General features: G+C 53.5%; 1 protein-coding gene across 9 annotated transcripts in view; it reads right to left on the bottom strand.

The window, feature by feature from the left end:
- Positions 1-499: 499 nt before the first annotated feature.
- Positions 500-20,440, bottom strand: part of SLC37A3 (solute carrier family 37 member 3) — a 58,747-nt gene continuing 38,806 nt past the window's right edge. For 6 of the 9 annotated variants that reach the window (XM_089328705.1, XM_051835099.3, XM_051835096.3 and 3 more), the window contains 8 exons: positions 19,244-19,328; positions 17,369-17,547; positions 14,765-14,906; positions 12,792-12,893; positions 12,179-12,226; positions 10,456-10,607; positions 4,206-4,271; positions 500-1,660 (listed from right to left, as the gene is read on the bottom strand). In XM_089328705.1, the coding sequence (XP_089184831.1) occupies positions 1,568-1,660; positions 4,206-4,271; positions 10,456-10,607; positions 12,179-12,226; positions 12,792-12,893; positions 14,765-14,906; positions 17,369-17,547; positions 19,244-19,328 (867 nt within the window). In that variant the 3' untranslated portion in view covers positions 500-1,567. Of the gene's footprint in view, positions 1,661-4,205; positions 4,272-10,455; positions 10,608-12,178; positions 12,227-12,791; positions 12,894-14,764; positions 14,907-17,368; positions 17,548-18,222; positions 18,368-19,243; positions 19,329-20,440 lie in introns of those variants that run through there. The other 3 variants (XM_070071411.2, XM_051835101.3, XM_089328707.1) reach the window with 3 other exon arrangements.

The raw sequence follows: 20,440 nt of genomic DNA, 5'->3' as shown, positions 1-20,440 counted from the left end.
CGCTCTGCTTCCGATCTGGCTCTCTGCTGATGAGCCTGAGAGGAGCAGATGGAATTGCATCCTGGCTTCAGCCTGGCCCGGGCCCGGCGTTGCAGGCATTGGGGAGTGAGCCAGCAGATGGAGGACCGCTCCCCTGTCATTCTACCTCTCAAATAAAAATAAATAAATCCTTAAACAAAAACAGCCACTGGTGGGCGTCAGGACCCAAAGATGTGGCCCTGGACGCGACTGATGGTGTGGCCACAGGAAACTCTCCGAGCCAAATGTCAGCAAGAGGTTCGATAAAACACGGAGTTCACCCAGCGTCCTTAAATTACATCCAGACAATTCATCCAAACCGAGTGTGTCCGCCGAGGAAAAGGCTCGATGCACAGACCTCGACAGAAACGCGTGCCCGGCACCAAGGGTGGGGGGGCTACCCAGCCTGGTAGGCGGTGGGCCCCACGCCAGCGTCAGCAGACCCAAGGCACGGACTTAAAGAACCAAGCGGACAGAGACCTGTTATAAAAGTCGGTTTATTTCCCTCTGTGTTTCGTATCTTCCCTTTTCGTCAGTAAATAATCAATAAAGTGACTGGAAGTCTGCATGATTAAATGGCATCCAGGCCATCGCACCACCTGTCAGAGTATAAAGCAAGAGGCTGAAAAACATTCCCGGACCAATGACCAATGCAGACTGAGACACCCCTTGAAATTGCACGTTTTCCTTCTGGTTCACTTTCATAATTGAAAACACACATACAGGACCCACAGCCCCGAAGACCCGGCCTCTGCAGCCCCCCGGGGCGCAGACGGCGCAGACGGCCGCGCACAGCGCCACAGCCGGCGCCTCCCGGGCCAACGCCTGCGCTTCCTCGCCGCTGCGTCTCTGAGGTTCCCTCAGCACCCAGGCTGTGACCCGGCTCCGCGCTCTGCAGACACGAGCTTCCCCAGGGCCCGGCGCTTGCAGGGTCCGCGGGGCTGAGCGCCGCGCGGGAGCCCGCCCTGGGACGTGCACGCGCACAGGAACTGCCGCCCGTGCTCCGCGCTTCCAGGACCCAGAGCTCGTGCTGAACGGAGGCAGAAGAGGGGAGCTGAGGGCATGTGGCGCCAGTCCTGCGCCGAGAGCTGCCGCGGGCAGTGCGGACGTCCCCATCCCAGCTGACAAGGGGCTCTCGTCCAGGGCAGGCTCACCGCGGCCCGCGGCTGGAGCACGTCACAGGAGTGGCCGCTCTGCGCACGCGCGACCCTTTCTCCCATCAGGACGACCACGCACGGCTCTGCCTCCTGTTCCCTCGAGGCTCGGGGCTGGAGAACTCGGGCCCAAGGCCGTGACCCGCAGCGGAGGCTACAGGGGCAATCCACAACGGTCCTGGCAAAGACACTGGCAGGTTCACAGGCCACTGAGTGCATTCAGGAACATCGAGAGTCGTCACAAGGACTCCTGCAGCCAAGCAGCCCGCCTGCAGGAGGGTCCGATTCCTTGGGCCGGCAGTGCTGGCGGGGCGGGGTCAGGGCCACTGCGGAGCGCCCAGCCAGCCCCGCGGTCCTCAGTGTCTCCGCTGTTCCTTGGCCCTGGCGGGCCCCAGTCACTCACTCAACACGTGCGCTTGTCTCCTCTGCACAAGAGAGGCTACTTCCCTCACTATCAGCGGGGAGATGAATACAACGGTGCAGCTCGTCTGTGGAGAGAGAAGGCACTGAGTGTGCAGCCACTCCCGCGACAGCACCAGGGCTTCAACAATCGCACCCACCCTGACTTCACACAAGGATGACTTAATCCTCAACCAACAAAAATGATCCTGAAAGTTACAGCTGATGTCACTTCACATCACATGCATGTCACAAAGGAAGACCTAGGGGCTGGGGGCTGGCGCAGCCGGTGAAGCGGCCACCTGCGGCACTGGCATCCCTATGAGCACTGGTCCGAGTTCCGGCTGCTCCACTTCCAATCCCAACGGCCTGGGAAAGCAGCTGAAGATGGCCCAAGCACCTGGGCCCCTGCCACGCACATGGGCGGCCTCGATGCACTCCTGGCTTCAGCCTGGCCCAGCCCCAGCCACTGTGGCTATTTCAGGAGTGACCCGGCAGATGGAAGACCTCTCTCTCGCTCCCTCTCTCTCTCTCTAACTCTGCCTCTCAAATAAATAAATCCTAAAAAAAAAAAAAACCTGAAGTAAACAGTTAAATGATTTGACACAGGTTCACAGAAAACTGATCCTAAAGGTCAGATTAAAAACAGTGTTTTTTACAACAGATCCAGTCTTCTACTAGAATTAGTACTGCCATCACACCAGCAAACCACTCAGAAGATATTCCCCTCTTCTCTGCACGGGTGTCCAACATGAACAGTGACACGGCCCGACTTTAGAAGTCAGAAGGCACGTAGCAGAGAGGCCCAGAGCGTGCCTGGAGCTGACCATCCCAGGGCTCCCTGGACAACCGGCCGGACGTGCAGCGATCGGGGCTGCCTCCAACGCAGAGGCTGTGGCCAGCACACTGCATGCAGCCCTGGGGAGCGGGCCTCACAGGACTCCCTCCAGGACACCTGCCTTGACCACCACCCACCAATAAGGTGACAAGGATAAAACATTTTAAAGCAACTCTTTCAAAACACAAGGCCCTGGTTCTGTGCTGACTACGTCCCGGGAAGCACACAACCCCAGCCGAGAACATCTAAGGTGGAACGGGCATTTCCTCAGGAATATACCACCCTTGAGGGGCTACACGCTGCAGGGTCCAGCACAGCAGTGCGTCTTTAAAACAATTTAAGATTTATTCATTCATTTGAAAGGCAGAGTTACAGACAGAGAGAAAGGGGGTGGAAGTATCTTCCATCCGCCAGTTCACTCCCCGAATGGCCACAACAGCCAGAGCTGGGCCAATCCGAAGCCGGGAGCTTCCTCTAGGTCTCCCACACAGGCAGAGGGGCCCAAGTACCCAGGCCGTCTTCTACTGCCTTCCCAGGCCACAGCAGAGAGCTGGATGGGAAGTGGAGCAGCCGGGTCTCAAACCAGCGCCCACGTGGGATGCCGGCACTGCAGACAGTGGCTTTACCACTACACCACAGTGCTGGCCCCAGCAATGTCTTCTTTTTAAAAGACTTATTTGAGGGGCTAGCGCTGTGGCACAGTGGGTTAACACCCTGGCCTGAAGTGCTGGCATCCCATATGGGCGCTGGCTCAAGACCCGGCTGCTCCACTTCCAATCCAGCTCTCAGCTGTGGCCTGGGAAAGCAGTGGAAGATGCCCAAGTCCTTGGGCCCCTGCACCTGCATGGGAGACCCGAAAGAAGCTTCTGGCTCCTGGCTTCGGAAGGGCGCAGCTCCGGCCGTTGCAGCCAACTGGAGAGTGACCACCAGATGGAAGACCTCCCTCTCTCTCTCTCTCTCTCTCTCTCTCTCTCTCTCTCTCTCTCTCTGCCTCTTTTCTCTGTGTAACTCTTTCAAATAAAATAAATAAATCTTAAAAAAAAAATCAGTGCATTACAAATATGTCTAAAAAATGTTACTTTGGGAATTGGACTCAGCACATTTAAAAGTAAATAAATAAATAAAAGATTTCTTTGAATAAAAGATTTCTTTGAAAGGCAGAATTACAGAGAGAGGGAGAGACAGAGAGAATCTTCCACCCGCTGGTTCACTCCCCAGATGGCCGAAACGGCTGGAGCTGCGCCAGTCCGAAGCCAGGAGCCAGGAGCTTCCTCTGGGTCTCCTACGTGGGTGCAGGGGCCCAAGCACTTGGGCCATCTTCTACTGCTTTCGCAGGCCACAGCAGAGAGCTGGACTGGAAGTGGAGCAGCTGGGACTAGAACCAGCGCCCACATGGGATGCCGGCGCGGCAGGCCGGGGCTTTACCCACACGCCCCAGCGGTGCTTCTTTTATGAACTGCACGTTGGTGGGCCTCCGCGGTAACTTCCTTAGGAATCCCCAGTATGACAGCACCTGAAGAGCACAAGCAGCGGCTGGCAGCCCTCTAAGCAAGCTGCGGCTTCTCTGGCATTATGAACAGCAACGTGCATCAGAACAGGCCAAGGGCAAACGGGGGGCCCTTCACCTCCCTGAGAAAGCAGCGCGGCTTGTCCACTAATGAAGTCTGTCTTCTCACAAAAGGCTTCTAAAAGCAATCGGCAATTCTGCTCATTTTAAGAAGTGACTTAAGTAAATGCACTCAACTAAATCAGTAAGAAAAAGGACTAGTTTGAAAAAATGAAAAGCACAAACTTACCATAAGAATGAAAAAGTAGAAAACCCACATCCATCCCAGGTTGTCCTGGATCAAAGACACTAAATACTAAAAGGGAGAAAAAGGCGTTACAGTGGAATGCTCTATAAATCTCGGAATGACGCAGCTACCAGGCAGCCTGAACGTGGCTGCTTCAGAACCGAGCTGGGCCTGCACAGCGTCTCGCAGGTCAAAGCTCTGCCCCGTGACTGCTCCCATTTAAACCCCGTCAACGGCCTCGTTTTATAAGCTGCAGAGTCCAAATACAAAAGTGCATGACAGAAGCTCCGAGGTCAGAAGGCCTAGTTTTATTCATTTTTATATTTACAGACACGGATGTTCCCAGGCCATCCTCACGCATCCTTCCTCCAGGGAAAGGCACAGTTAGGGTACTGATGCCCTCTAAGCTGGCGTGTCTCCTAAGTGTGCCACTCGCCCCGCCATCCTGCTCCTGCACACAGGGCTACTGCGCTAGAAATCCTACAGCACATCCTCTCACTTTACTTTCAGTTACTGAAAAGGACCTAACAGCATTTAGCCCATTTTCTGTCATTACGGAAAAATATGTCCAATATATATAAAAGCTGCCATTGTAAAGAGTTCAAGTCAGTCGCGTCAACGGCACTCACAATGCTGCACACTCATCTCCACTCTCCATTTCAAAAACACTTCATCCCCCAAATAGAAACGCTGTAGCTGCCAAGCAGGCCCCCCCTCCCACCCCTCTCCCTAGACCCTGGCAACCTCCAACATGCTTTCTGTCTCTACTAATCCACCCATTCTAGACAGTTCATGTAGGTGGACTCACACAGTGTTTGTCCTGTTGTGACTGGCTTGCTTCCCTTGACAGTGACGTCACAGTGCATCCAGCCACCCACGTCACAGCGCGGATCACAACTGTGATGTGCGTCACGGCACAGAGTCGCACACCACAGGCTGTGTCCACCCGTCTGCTGACAACGCCGCAATGACACGAGCATTCAGATCTGCTGGAGGTGGGGATGCACCTGGCGAGGCGCTGCCGGGGACATGGCGGGGTAGCCTTTTTGGAGGAAGCACCGATCTTCCAGTGCCACCAGCAACGCAGGCTCCTGGTCCTCACACCCTCAGCGTACTCGTCACCCCCTCTTTGTTTCTGTCGTTGCACTCCAGCCATCCCAGAAGGAGTGAAGTCCTACCTCCAGTGTTCTGGGTTTTCATTTTCCTAATGACTGCCAGCACTGAGAATCTTCTCAGGTGTCTGCTGGCCATCTGTGTGCAAGTGTCGTGGAAGCATGTCCCTACGCTTTCTTCCGAGGTTCATAGTTTCAGCTCTTAAAGTTAGGCCTTGGGCCTACTGTGAGTCAATGCTGTGTGACAGAAGGTAAGGTTCCAGCTTTGTATACGGATACACAGACTCCCAGCACTGTTTGTTGAACAGACTTTCCCCCAGGGAATGGTCTTGGCACCCTTGTCAATAGAATCAATTGGCCTTAGATATGAAAGGATAACCCAAGTTCTTGATCACTTTACTACTGAAATTCAAAAGCTGGAAAAAATAAAGAACAATCGAGCAACTTAATTTAGATTGCATCATGCAAAACAAAAACCAGAGGTCTCATCTCCTCTTAACAGAAGCCCAGTGGCCCTCCCAACTCTGCCTGCCACTCAGTGTTTTCTTAAGCGGCTTTATTGGTAATAACGTGCATAAAATAAACTCCACCCATTGCAAGTGTGCACCTCGAAGGCTGCGCAGACACTCCCGTAAGCTAATCTCACATCAGCATCACCCCCAGAAGAAACTCTGCAGCCGTTAGCTCCACCGAGCCCTAGGCAGCTACGAACCCAGTTTCCTTCCTCACAGGTTTGCCTCGTCCACACATCTCCTAGGAATGAGATCACAAACAATCTGCTCTGCTGTGACCGGCTTCTTTCATTCTGCATGCTTTGAGCTTCATCCATGACGTAGCATCCATCAATGCTTCATTCCTTCTTAATTGTTCAGTAACAGTCCACTGTACGGCTATACAACATTTACCCAGCCATTCGTTGATGGATGTCGGTGGTGCCTATTTTTTAGCTGTTTTGAAAAACGCACCGTGGACAGCATTTGTGGCCCAGCTGGTTAAGCCGCTGCCTGCCATGCCAGCATCCCATATCAAAGCATCGGCTGGAGTCCCCGCTGTTCCACTTCCAGCTCCCCGCTCATGTGGCCTTGGGAGAGCAGTGGAAGTTGGCCCAGACACTTGGGTTCCTTCCGTCCATACAGGACTCTCAGATGGACGCCCAGGCTCCAGGCTGCGACCTGGCCCAGCCCCAGCTGTTACGGACCTTCGGAAAATCAGCCAGTGGGATGGAAGATCTCTTCCTCTCTACATATATCACTCTGCCTTTCAAGTAAATAAAACATTTTTAAAAATGCATCTATAGGGGCTGGTGCTGTGGCACAGAAGGTTAAGCCTCTGCCGGAATCCCCTATGGGAAAGCAGCAGGAGTTGGCCCAAGTACTTGGGCCCCTGCACCCATGTAGGAGACCCAGATGCAGCTCCTGGCTCCTGGCTTCAGCATGGCCCAGCCCCAGCTGTTGCAGCCATTTGGGGAGTGAACCAGCAGATGGAAGATCTCTCTCCTTCTCTCCATGTGTCTCTGCCTTTCAAATAAATAAATCTTTTTAAAAAATACATCTATGAATATTCATGTTCAGGTTTAAATGTGAATATTTGTCCTCATTTTTCCTGGGTAGATACTGCCATTTAATCTCACTGAGCCACTGGCAGGAGTTAAATAAAAAACACACCCATCACTGAGCACAGGATGAAGGAAGCAGAGACCTCGTTCTCAGGGAACACAGGCTGGAACCAAGGACAGACGGGGAAGGCCGCAGAGGTGACACGCGTGGCAAGCGCTGTACCGGCTGTGTACACCAGCCGCTGCGGCAACCACAGGAAGGAACACGAATTCTCTCCTGGGAAGTAAGTGGAGGAGGGGAACACAGTTGGTACTGAGTCAGGGGAGCGGCTGAGGACAAAGCTGTTAAGAGCTTTGATCTGAAGTCACGGGGTTTGGGATTTCCTCCCCAGGGCAAGGTGAAATCTTCCAAACACAACATGGAAGAGGAATGAGGAAAGCTGAAAATGATTTACTCTCGATATGCTACCCAACCACGAAGGTCAGTCTAATGCTGAGCCAAGTTCACAGGGATCTGAATATTGGCAGGTGAGACATTTTAAATAAAACTAAATTCCCTAAAATGCCAAATATAATTTGTCCAGTTAATTAATAAAGAAAATACCAGAAGGGAAGGATAAGTTAAAATACATGGTTTACATAAGAAAAGGATGCTCAAAGGTCAGTGCTGTGGCAAAGCAGGTAAAGCCACCGCCTGCAGGGCCAGCATCCCATATGGGCACCGGTTTGAGTCCCAGCCACTCCACTTCTGATCCAGCTCTCTGCTGTGGCCTGGGAAAGCAGTGGAAGATGGCCCAAGTGCTTGGTCCCCTGCACCCATGTGGGAGACCTGGAAGAAGCTCCTGGCTCTTCGCTTCGGATCAGGCCAGCTTTGGCCACTGCAGCCATCTGGGGAGTGAACCAACAGATGGAAGACCTCTCTGTCTCTCTCTCTCTCTCTGCCTCTGCCTCCCTGTAACTCTGCCTTTCAAATAAATAAGTAAATCAGGAAGGAAGGAAGGGAGGGAGGGAGGGAGGAGCAAGGAGGGAGGGAGGGAGGGAGGGAGGGGAGGAGGGAGGAGGGAGGAGGAGGAAGGAAGGAGGGAGGGAGGAGGAGGAAGGAAGGAGGGAGGGAGGTAGGAGGGAAGGGAGGGAGGAGGGAGGGAGGAGGGAGGGAGGGAGAAAGGGAGGAAGGAGGGAGGGAGGAGGAAGGAGGGAGGAAGGAGGGAGGGAGAAAGGAGGGAGGAAGGGAGGAAGGAAGGGAGGGAGGAGGAAGGAGGGAGGGAGGAAGGAGGGAGGGAGGGAGGAGGGAAGGGAGGGAGGAGGGAGAAGGAGGAAGGAAGGGAGGAAGGGAGGGAGGAGGAAGGAGGGAGGGAGGGAGGAGGGAAGGGAGGGAGGAGGGAGAAGGAGGAAGGAAGGAGGGAGGGAGGTAGGAGGGAAGGCAGGGAGGAGGGAGGGAGGAGGAGGAGGGAGGGAGGGAGAAAGGGAGGGAGGAGGGAGGGAGGAGGGAGGAAGGAAGGGAGGGAGGAGGGAGGAAGGAAGGGAGGGAGGAGGAAGGAGGGAGGGAGGGAGGAGGGAGGGAGGGAGGAAGGAAGGGAGGGAGGAGGGAGGAAGGAAGGGAGGGAGGAGGAAGGGAGGTAGGAGGGAGGGAGGAAGGAGGGAGGGAGGTAGGAGGGAAGGAGGGAGGGAGGTAGGAGGGAGGGAGGGAGGGAGGTAGGAGGGAAGGGAGGGAGGAGGGAGGGAGGAGGAAGGAGGGAAGGGAGGGAGTGAGGAGGAAGGAGGGAGGGAGGTAGGAGGGAAGGAGGGAGGGAGGTAGGAGGGAAGGGAGGGAGGAGGGAGGGAGGAGGAAGGAGGGAAGGGAGGGAGGGAGGAGGGATGCTCAATACAAGCACCCTTTCCCCAGGTATGAAGACATCTGATCCAGTGACCAAGAGAATTTTTTCAGTTCCCCTCGAGAGCAGATCAAGTATGAAATTGTCCTACTTTAAGTATTTAAGGCCGGCGCCGCGGCTCCATAGGCTAATCCTCCACCTGCGGCGCCGGCACACCGGGTTCTGTCCCGGTTGCCCCTCTTCCAGGCCAGCTCTCTGCTGTGGCCAGGGAGTGCAGCAGAGGATGGCCCAGGTGTTTGGGCCCTGCACCCCATGGGAGACCAGGAGAAGCACCTGGCTCCTGCCATCGGATCAGCGCAGTGCGAGGCCCGTGGCAGCCATTTAGGGGTGAACCAATGGAAAAGGAAGACCTTTCTCTGTCTCTCTCTCTAACTCTGCCTGTCAAAAATAAATAAAATCAAATTTAAAAAGTATTGAAGTATTTTTTGAATTTTTACGCTTTAGTCATATAACCAAATATGCCAAGCATATCAGGCACAGCAATCACTCATTCTACTATCATTGAACAAATGTGCCAGGTGCCGCTGTAGGCGCTAGGGCAACAGAACACAAAACGCCGTTCTCACACAGCTGAGATCACCACGGCAACGACGGGCATCAACAAGGAAGTACACACCGTGTGACAAGGTGGTGACAGGCACCAGGACCGTTCACTTTACCCTCTCATTAGCCTCAGCAGCCCGCCCACACGGAGCAAGTCAAACAGCAGCCTTCAAGGGCACCGGCCTCCCTGATGGCAGAACTTGGAGCCCCTTCTCCTGACCTCTGTGCCAGTGAACTTACCAACGCCTTCCAGACGCCACCCCATGCGCCCCCCACCCGCCCACCCAAGGGGCATTCCCGTGGTCCTGCCTGAATTCTCCTTCCCAGCAAACTTCTACCGCCAGACGCTCAGCCGTCTCGGCCATGCAGGTGCGGCTCAGATCCACAGTTCTGCAAAGCCCCACGACCTGAGCAGCACCTCCCAGGAGAAGCGTGACTCACGACCGCCCCAGGAGAGACGCCGGCTGAGAGAGGTTCGAGTTTAAGCGACAAAGGTCAATGTGAAAAGTTCCGAGTACACAGACCAGACCAGCCCTGGGTCAGAGGATCTCAAAGGTCAAGCTGGAGTGCGGAAGAAGACACCAGAAAGGCCCGCCGCGGATAGAGGCTTCCAGGCTCCACTCAGCAAGCGCCGCTAAGAAGCTCGGGGCGCCATAGTTTAGCGAGTACCCCGGATGCTCTATGATGCCAGACTCACATGAACGCCACCTGAAACGGATTTCTGGACACGCAGGAAGACGAGACAGTGACTCTGGGCAGCTGCGGAGCCCGCGGCCACGTCTGGGGGCGACACACGTCAAAGGCGTGTGTACACACATGTGTCTGGCCGAGCAGAGAAGGTGGGTGTGCACGCAGGTGGGCATAAGGTGTCTCACACCGCCCTCGGAGGGCCACGTTCAGCCGGGCACCACACAAGGATGTGTCGTACGAGGTCTTGGCTCGTTTGCAAACAGGAAGAATCCTAAGTGCAAAGACGGAACTAAGAAAGGTAGAGGGCCCTTCCATATTAGGTCACAGCAGCTGAGCCTCAGAGGAGACGAAACCCAGCCGGCTCTCAGAACACATTCCACAGCGTCAGAGTGCCACCTACTGCGGCTGAGCAGGCACGCGTGGATCCTTCGACCTTTGAAGGAAGACAGTGCTCAAAGCCCGGCCCCTCCCCGGCGTCTCACCTGGCCCACGGCCGCTCCCACGCTCCCAGTGCCGTCGACAATCCCCGTGACGGTCGCCAAGGCCTCGCTGCTGCCTTGGATCAGCTCCTGGCGGCCCAGATCCGCAGAAATGGCCGAGCTGATCATGTTAGAGGGGCCGCCAATAAAAAACCCTGGAGTCAGAAGAGAACAGACTCTAATTAACATGACACTCTGCTGGGCAAGTGAAAATAGCACCCCAATATTTTAATTAATGCGCTGGAGAGAAACGGGGAGGGAGGGGACAGAAACTCCAGGTGCTTCATCTCAGTCCAGCAGCGCCCACTGCTCTGAAGCCCCTCCCTTCTTATGTGATGCTCAGTACACTTCATCAAACCCAGAGATCTAAAGCTTAAACACACAGCCTTTTTCATCATGTGTGTTTGCATTCATTAATAATAACTGCACTAGCTCATCAAATTCTGCCACAGTGGGGCTGCACTAGACAAGCACCCGACCACACTGAAACAGAGAGAGAGGACAGAGCTGTACAGCTCAGGGCCACAGTGCTACGCCATTGCTCTCAGCACGGGCTGGCCCCCAGCACCCTGAGCACACTGTCTCCATCACTCCAGGGCCTCAGGCAGCACGGGTGACTCGCTCTCCAGAGCGTGAGCTGAAGCTCGACACTCAGTGATTCAGGGCAGCTGTTGTCTCATGGCCTGCACAACGCAGGGCGGGCCAAGTCCAAGGTCGGGCTGCTCTGCTTCCAACCCAAACTCCTGCTAATGTGCACAGGAAGGCAGGGGACGGTGAGTAGCACTTGGGGGTCTGTGCCACCCACACGGGAGACCAGACACAGTGCAGGCTCCTGGCTTTGGCCCGGTCCAGCCCCAGACATTGTGAGCACTTAGGCAGTAGACCAGCAGATGGAAGGCCTTGTTCTTTGTCTTTCCCTCGTTCTGTCACTCCGTCTTTCAAATAAATAAATCTCAAAAAAAAAGTAAAATGCAAGAAAACTTAAAAATACATCTTTTGAAAAGTAATCCTGCCACCTGCTGCCTAAGCACTCAAGTGAGGAAACGCAGAGCAGCGCCGGCGCGGAGGGAAAGCAGCCACACCAGGCATTCTGAAAGCGGGGAAGGGGCCCACGCGTGGCGTCGCAGTCCAAGCCTCCGCCTGCGGCGCCAGCACCCCATATGGGCACCGGTCCGGGGCCCAGCTGCTCCTCTTGCGATCCGGCTCTCTGCTCTGGGTTGGCAAAGTAGTGGAAGATGGCATTGGGCCCCTGTACTCACGTGGGAGACCCGTAAGAACTGGAAGAAGCTCCTGGCTTCGGATCGGCCCAGCTCCGGCCGTTGCGGCCATCTGGGGAGTGAACCAGAGGATGGAAGACCTCTCTCTCTGTCTCTCCCTCTCTCTGTCTATAACTCTACCTCTCAAATAAAAAAAAAAAACTTAAAAAAAAAAAAAAAGGGCAGGTAAATGGGTTCCTCAGGCGGTACCCTCCTAACTCACATCCCTAAGCTACACCAGCAGCTGGGGCAGCCACGGGAAAGTTTACAAATCTGACAGCGAGGACGCTCCTGCCGCCGCAGGACCGGGGTGGTCGCAGACGGGGTGACGGTCTGGAAAAAGAGGCGCCTCGCCCTCACCGTGGGGGCTCCCTGTCACTAAGGTCCTAGCACTCCTCAAACCGAGGGGGAAAGTCCCCTTTTCCTTTGACTTTCCAGAGAGAGCAGGAGCAGCAGAGCCCCGGCCGCACCTGTGACGGTCATGAGAAGCGCGTTGACGGACTTATTGTTTGGAGAACCTGTGAGGAAACAGACAGACGAGGTGACTGGAGATGGCTTCACAGGTCCCCGCCAAACACGAGGAGCCGAGTCTCCCCCACGGCACACGCCGCCCCAGGGACTGCAAGCAGACGCGGGCCTTCCAGCTCCCACCAGCAGTCTGCCTCTCGCTGGCGCTCAGGCTCAGGCTAATGAAGACAGCTGCAAGCTGCAGAACCCCCGCCCCGTGGCCGCCGCATCTTAAGGGACATACACCAAGCTAATGAGCATCTTCCCGCTCCTGAACTCGCCTCCCCGTTTATTGTTTTATTGGCTCCAATGCTGTCCCTCGGGGCCACCCCTCAAACAAAGCACGAACACTCCCAAGCAAGCTTTTAAACAAGCCAGCAAAGCACGAGAGATGCCAATTTCCTGCCTCCCCACACAAATAAAACCATGTGACGCCGGCTTTCCCAGGCGTTCCCAGGCCAGCGCCAGGGTGGCACAGCAGCCTGAAGCTGCACTCGGGGCTCCCCGCCTGCTGACTCCAGACGAATGCTTGCTCCCGGGAGCTCAGGAACACAGTGCTTGCGAAGGCATACTCACGACTGTACCCCACGAGGGACCCGATGGCCAGAAGCAGGCTCAGGGCTAACACGGGGGCTCTCTTCTGCAGCATGTCAGAGACGAAGCCTTGCAGAGTCCCACCTTGGAGCACAAGCATCATGGCACCATCAGCGTCACCGCCTTTCAAACTCGGCCCGGTCACCTGAGCAGGGCCCCACCCTCCCTTCTACCTTAGGTCTAGCCAAAAATGGCCGACTCTCCGGACGCTTCTACCATCATTTATTTTACAAAGATGAACTGTTTTGTTTTGTTTGTTTACAGATTTAATTATTTACTTGAAAGGCAGAGTTACAGAGAGAGGAGAGAAAGAGAGAGAGATCTTCCATCCACTGGCTCACTCCCCAAATGGCTGCAATAGCCAAGGCTGAGCCAGGCTGAAGCCAGGAGCCAGGAGTTTCTTCCAGGCTTTTCACATGGGCGCAGAGGCCCAGGCACTTGGGCCATCCTCTGCTGCTTTTCCCAGGGCATTAGCAGGGAGCTGGATCAGAACTGGAGCATCCGGGGCTTGAACCCATATGGGATGTTGGCACTGCAGGCCATGGCTTAACACACTGTGCCAAAGTGTCGCCCCTGATGAACTGTTAAATCGCCATGATGGATGACAGGGACAGAACACCACTAATCAGACATCAAAATAAGAAACAAGGAAAAATCAAAACCATCTATTATCCCTGTTTCCCCTACAAAAATAAGTTGTGAATGCTTTTCCCGATGTTTCTGCTTTTGAACTTAAATGATGAGTAAGGACTGTGCCTCACAGGCTGCTAACAGTGGCCGATAGATGTTCACTGAGAATAAATCAGCAGTTGTGGTTCGGTAAGAACTGACAGGCAGGCCAGAATGTGAAAACAGGTGATGTGGGGCCTGCGTTGTGGCACCGGTAAGCAGCTGCCTGTGACGCTGGCATCCCATATCAGAAGGCTCCTTCCAGTCCCAGCTGCCCTGCTTCCTGTCCAGCTCCCTCTAATGCCTCTGGGGAGGCAGCAGAGGACGGCTCACGTAGTGGGGCTCCTTCCACCCACGTGGGAGACCTGACGGAGTGCTGGGCTCCTGGCCCAACCTGGGAGTTGCAGCCATTTGAGGAGTGAACCAGCAGACAGGTATGTACGTGTGTGTCTTCTCTCTGTCACTCTGCCTTTCAAATAAATAAATACATATTTAAAAATAAGAGAGGTGATGTGACTGTCACACTGGACACAGGGCCACTCTGAGCTCTAGGGCTGGGGGACATGTGGCCCATCTCCATCAGACAGCTACGAAGTTCCAATCTCAGGGGACACAGAGGCAAGGATAGGTCCGAAGGAGGCCATCGCGCTCTGGACTCTGGGTCTAAGAACCAGGGCAGCCAAGCGCACAGGCACAGCAACCGGACATCACCAAGGAATGCGTCAGGAGCTTTGATGCGCTCACCACAATCCCACGTGTCAGCAGAAGGGCAGCAGGCACTGTGTGTGCCCGTCTGTCTTTAAAATTTCTTAGTGCCTTGCTCATATTCCTGGTTATAGCACAAAGTCACTATTAAAATCTGTTGTTTATAAGGAAGCAGTTGCATAACACAAAAATTAACCCCAGCTGTTACTGCTAGCGACACCCTGGGTGTTCTTTTCCTTATTTGGCTGGGGAGACGGGGAGGCGGGAGGCAGACACAGGAACACACAGGCCTCGTAACTCCCACCTCTGACACAGTCAGCTTTAGAGAGGCAGTGAGCGTCCAGGGGAGGTTCCGTGTGTGTCCTGAGACAAAGGACCGAGAAGACCCCTGCCGCCGCAGCACTGCCCTGGCTGCGTCTTCCTTCCCAGGGACCTCTTTTCCTTTTTTTTCCTTTTTTTTCAGAGTTTGGCTGTTTACTGGTAGGGCACTTTAGGGAAAATGGTTGTTAACTGAAGCCAGGCTTCACAGCCTGGTGAAAGACTTCTAGTGAACTAACTCTCCTACAGAAAGAGACGCATACCTATGATTCCTCCAACGTCGTACCAAATGGACAGCTGGTCAGCTTCGGCCTCCTTCCAGCCAAAGTTGTTACTCAGATAAAAGGGCAACCAGAAGAAGAAGGAGTAATTCACTAACTTGAGGCAGGCGTAGGCCAGGGAATACTAGAAGGAAAGCACTCGATCGTCAGTGAGCACAGCACGGCCTCAGCTTTTAACAAACTTCGGTACAGGAGCTGGGGATGAGTGGCCCCTGGCTCCCCAGTAAACACCTTTACAAATCCCCATCTGCCCACGGCACCTACTCCCCCCTTCCCTTTATCCCCAGTGGCTTCTCAGGTGCAGCAGGCTTTGAACTAAAACCTGCGCACGACTGTTTCATAACCACCCCTAGTCTATCCTCCCAGCAGAAGCAAACCAGTGTTTGGGACCTAAAGGCAGGGCACAGGCTCATATTTCTTGACCAGAAGATAAATGATACCCATGCAACTAACTGGCGCTAACCATAGGCAAACATACAGTGCTTACTGCAGAGGTTAAAGGTTATCCTACTTCCTGCAAATTAACACTGAGAAAGTTGGAGAACAAGGTGACTCAACCATAGTTTCAGGGTCTAAAAAAAGCCTCAATGTTAAAACTGCTTTCACACTGGAGTTAACCCAAAGCCCAATCCAGTCCCACCCCCAGCGGAAAAGAAGAAAACAAACATCTCTGCTGAGCCGAACGTAAAGGAACACGCGGTCTTCGACCTGCGGCTGGCTCTCCTTTGAGGGAGGGAAAAGCTGCAGCTGCCTGCGGATGGTTGTGAGGCGAAGACTCCTATATTCCACCCGTTATGACCAGGAAGTCCTGACATTTAGCATCAAAGGGAAGAGGAGGAGGGACGAGGGGCTGACTTCAAAGGCTGTCTGGCTAGTACATTCTTTTCCCCGGAGCTGCCACTTCTTCCCTAGGTATCACTTGTTCTAAAACTGCTTCCACCCCCCAGAGAGTCAAATCCCAATGGTGAGTGCATGTTCCAGACAGGCTGCTGCAAAGACAAAGGGATGGAGCGGAGTAGATTTCCTTTACACCAGCGCCTTGGCGGAGAGCAGCTGCTCATGAAGTACAAAGGGACAGCAAGAGTTCCACAGCTAGTCACAACAAACCTGCGCCCTCTCAGAAAGGACCCACTGCCAGCACTGACGATCCTCGCACAAGGAGAGGCCTTCGGGAGCTGCATTCCCCTCCATTACAGCACCGAACGTAAGAACTGTGGGAAGTGCACTTACAAGGCACTTCAAAAACTTCATGGGAAGCGGAATGAAAAGATGTTGACTTTGGTGCAAAGAAATTTCAAAATTTTTCATTTTTCCAATAATTTTTAGCAGCGCATACATTGTAATTCACACTCAAGTATCTGTTCAAATGTTAGTTCTCTTAGCTTGGGGACACAGGAGGGAGGGCACTGGTAAGTGAGAAATAAGGTGGCCTGCAGGCTTTTAATCCAAAGTGCACCACTAAAAAGTGAAAAAACAAGACAGGTGCTTGTTCTCAACACCATAACCCAGCCTTGTGAACCCCATGGGGGCTGGGGTCACCTCCGTCCCACAGGAGGGAAACAGCACAGATGGGCCGGGTGCCCTACCCGGGTCGCACAGAAAGTCAGTGGGCAAGCTGGGAGCAGCCTAGGCCTCCACTGCCACTGCAGTGCTGAGCACCCAAAACAGAGACCACAAAGCTGCAGGACACAGGACTCAGTTCAGACGTTAGAAAGTCTTTCGGGCTGCAAAGGTGGAGTCTGGCACGTACGACCAAGGACACCGCAGTGTTCTGTTCTAGACCCCTTTTAAGAGTGGGGAAAAAAAGTTTTTCCTGGAACAACCAGAATGTCGGCTATTAAGACATTTAATGAACCATTCAAACCCATTCTTGGTCCTTATTCAGTTCTGTAATAACACAAAAGGCCAAAAAATACATATGCTTAAAAACACGAGGGGCGGGCATTTGGCACAGCGGTTAACACACTGCCTGGACATCCTCACGGGCCTGCCTGCATTCAAGACCCAGCTCTGTCCCAATTCCAGCCTCCTGCTAAGGCACAGCCTAGAAGGCAGCAGGTGACAGCCCCAGTTACTGGGTTTCTGAAACTCACGTGGGATTCAGTTCCTGGCTACTAGCTTCAGTCTGGCCTAGCTTGGCCTAGCCCCAGAAGTGAACCAGTAGATAAGATCGGGTTTTCTCTGTATGTCTCTATCTCCCTCTCTTAAATTTAAAAAAAAAAAAAAAAAAAAAAAAGTTGGTTTTGCCTTCCTAGCCCATGCTAGACCAAAGCAGGGCTCATGGGTCAAAACCAGCCAAGGCCATCCGTCACGTATCGTCTGTGGCTTCCTGTGCTCTGAAGAGCTGAGTGAAAGTCCGCACAGATCCCCCAGAGCCAAAAACATTTCTTCTCTGGCTCTTCATGAACAGTCTGCAGCTCCGCATCAGACAGATCCGCTGGGAGCCAGGACCCACTCTCCTCTGAGCAAATACTCCTAAAGCAAAGTATCAGAGAGGCCGAGTGCTCGAAGGAGCCTATCCCAGGCCGAGGAACACCGGGCTGAGGCCTCTCGCTGGTGCAGCAAGCAGATCTGACCAAGCCTTACCGGTATCACCCCAGGAAGGCGACACGCCTGACAAAAGCTTATCGCCCTGACGTGGGGGACAGCAGCGTCTTCTTGGATTGAGTAATTAGGATCGTATTCGTCTTCATTCTCAGCACCATTAATTAATGGCCTATGTGAGTCTTCTTCAAAACTCTTTTCTGCCTCAATCCCTGGGAGACCTAGAACAAGAGACAGCAACCACTAGCGCAAACATTCCACTGCCTGGCCCTGTGCCAAGGGCTCCCACCCACCAGGACGGTTCCGTTTTACAGGGGAGGCAACCGCGGCTCAGGAGTCAGGTCCAGCTAGGGTCAGTCAAGGTCACACAGCCTGCGTAACAGCACAGCTGCCCCTCGATGCCCACGGGATACCAAAGTTCATGGTGCTCAAGTCCCTTCTGTAAAATGCTGCAGTACGGGCATCTAACTTGGGCATCTATAAGTCGTCTCCAGGTCATGTACAAAACTTAATACCTCGAGGCCGGCGCTGCGGCTCACTAGGCTAATCCTCCACCTTGCGGCGCCAGCACACGGGGTTCTAGTCCCGGTCGGGGCGCCGGATTCTGTCCCGGTTGCCCCTCTTCCAGGCCAGCTCTCTGCTGTGGCCAGGGAGGGCAGTGGAGGATGGCCCAAGTACTTGGGCCCTGCACCCGCATGGGAGACCAGGAGAAGTACCTGGCTCCTGCCTTCGGATCAGCACGGTGCGCCGGCCGCAGCGGCCATTGGAGGGTGAACCAATAGCAAAGGAAGACCTTTCTCTCTGTCTCTCTCTCTCACTGTCCACTCTGCCTGTCCAAAAAAAAAAAAAAAAAAAAAAAAAACCTAATACCTCACCGATTCTGTGCGAAGTCGCTACACTGTCTTGTTCGGGAATAGTAAGTCTGATATGTTCAGCACTACTCCGATTTATTGTCTAGGCTTTTCCAGCTGCAGCTGGTTAACTGCAGAGGCAAGGTCCACAGGTGTGGAAATGCAGAGGCAGGATCCACAGGTGTGCTACCTGCAGAAAACAGAGGGCTGGCTACATTCAAAGACAGAGGAACTGGACTCTTCTTTGCTTCTACAGTTTCACTTGTACACATTCTTTATTTAACCACACGCAAAAACATCAACTAATCATTTTTATGAAGAGAAGAAATCTGTCTGAAGAAGTGAAATTGGAGATACATCCGTGATAATTCCTAGCAAATGCCTCAGTTCTAGAAAAACCACCCGCAGCAGGAGGAAGGGTAAGGTAGAAAGGATCACTATGCTCCTGAATCTACATATATGACATACATGAAATCTGTACACTTGAAATGAAAAAAAAAAAAAAAAACACACTTGCAGGGGCTGGCACAGTGGTTAAGCAGCCGTCTACAGAGCTGGCATCCCATATGGGCACCACTTCAAGTCCCAGATGCTCCACTTCTGATTCAGCTCTCTGCTAATGCACCTGAGAAAGCAGTGGAGGATGACCCAGGACTTTGGGTCCTTGCACCCACATGGGAGACCCAGAGGAAGCTCCTGGCTCCTGACCTCAGACCAACCCAGCCCCTGGCCACTGTGGCCATTTGGGGAATGAACCAGCAGAAGGAAGATCTCTCTGTTTCTCCTTCTCTCTAACTCTTTCAAATATATAAATCTTTTTTAAAAAAACTGCAAATGCTAAGTGTCTCCTATCTCAGTAGAAGGAGGACAAGACGCCCCAGAGACACACGCAGCTGCACCGGGGCCGCCTACGACACCGACAGGACACACAGCAGGAACAGCGCTCCTTGAGTTCACTGAGAGGAGCCCACGTTTTCCCAGGAGAGAGATTCGGGTTTCCAGCCTCAGATCGCCCTTCACCCCTAACAGTGGCACATAGGGAGTAAGAGAGACAGTTTCTCCTCACCGATTTCTTCTGGCGACACCAAGAGTCCAAAGAAGATGACCACCCCACCAGCAAACTGCACAGACGCCGTCACCAGGAAGGCATACTGGAGGAGAGCAGAGGAGAGGGAGTCACAGCTGGGAGTAGTCATCATAGGCTTGTTTGTTTATTTGTTTATTTATTTATTTATTCTAAGATTCACCATTGAATTCCATTTTCTATTAACTTTCTGAATGATTTATTATTTATCTGAAAGGCAGAGTCAGAGGGAGAGAGAGAGAGGTCTTCCATCACTGGTTCACCTCTCAAATGGCTGCAATGGCCGGAGCTGCGCTGATCTGAAGCCGGGAGCCTGGAGCTTCTTCTGGGTCTCCCACGTGGGTGCAGGGGCCCAAGGACTTGGGCCATCCTCCACTGCTTTCCCAGGCACATAAGCAGGGAGCTGGGTCAGAAGTGGAGCAGCCAGGACAACAACTGGTGCCCATATGGGATGCCGGCACTGCAGGCCACCACAGCGCCGGCCCCTTGGACATATTTATTAGAAGTGCGTGTGTGGAGGTGCCAGAGAGGTGAGCAGGAAGGAGAGGAGACTGGAAGCAAACATTTCTCACTTCATTTTTCCTGGAGCCTCTCTGAGGCTGGAGAGGATCATTAAGGCCACTGGGTAAGTGGCACTACCAGCACAAGCCTGTGGCACAGAGGTCAAGACGCTGCTTGGGACGCCCGCATGCCACCTTGGAGCATCCTGTCTCCTCTTCGACCCCAGTTTCCTATAACAGATGATGGCTCAAAGACTTGGGTCCCTGGCACCCACAGGGCAAACCTGGATGGAGTTACAAGCCACTGGCTTCAGTCTGGACCAGCCCCAGCTGTTGCACACATTTGAAGCGTGAACAAAGTAAATGGAAGATCTTTGTCTCTCTTTCTGCCTTTCAAACAAAACTAAAAATATATTTTTCCTTTTTTTAAAAAAAAGTAGCATGTATTACAATTGCGAGATCAGGACTGGCTCCCTAAATCTCAGTCTTTGTATCATGCAGCCTCCCACAAAAGACACATTATCTGCCCTGCAAAATACTATATCCAGCTGAAGTTATGAACAATGTACAGAATGGTATCAAAAGGCAACAGTGTAGCGGAGTAAATGAGCAGGCCCAGCCCCATTGAGAAGCACGTACAGGGCACTTCATCCAATCTGTGGAAACTGGGATTACAGGA

The sequence above is a fragment of the Oryctolagus cuniculus genome, chromosome 3, assembly GCF_051225735.1.
Source record: "Oryctolagus cuniculus isolate XC-2025 breed Fujian yellow rabbit chromosome 3, ASM5122573v1, whole genome shotgun sequence".
Classification (NCBI taxonomy): domain Eukaryota; kingdom Metazoa; phylum Chordata; class Mammalia; order Lagomorpha; family Leporidae; genus Oryctolagus; species Oryctolagus cuniculus.
The sequence above is the reverse complement of the archived record's forward strand: the minus strand, read 5'-3'. Positions and strand labels throughout refer to the sequence as shown.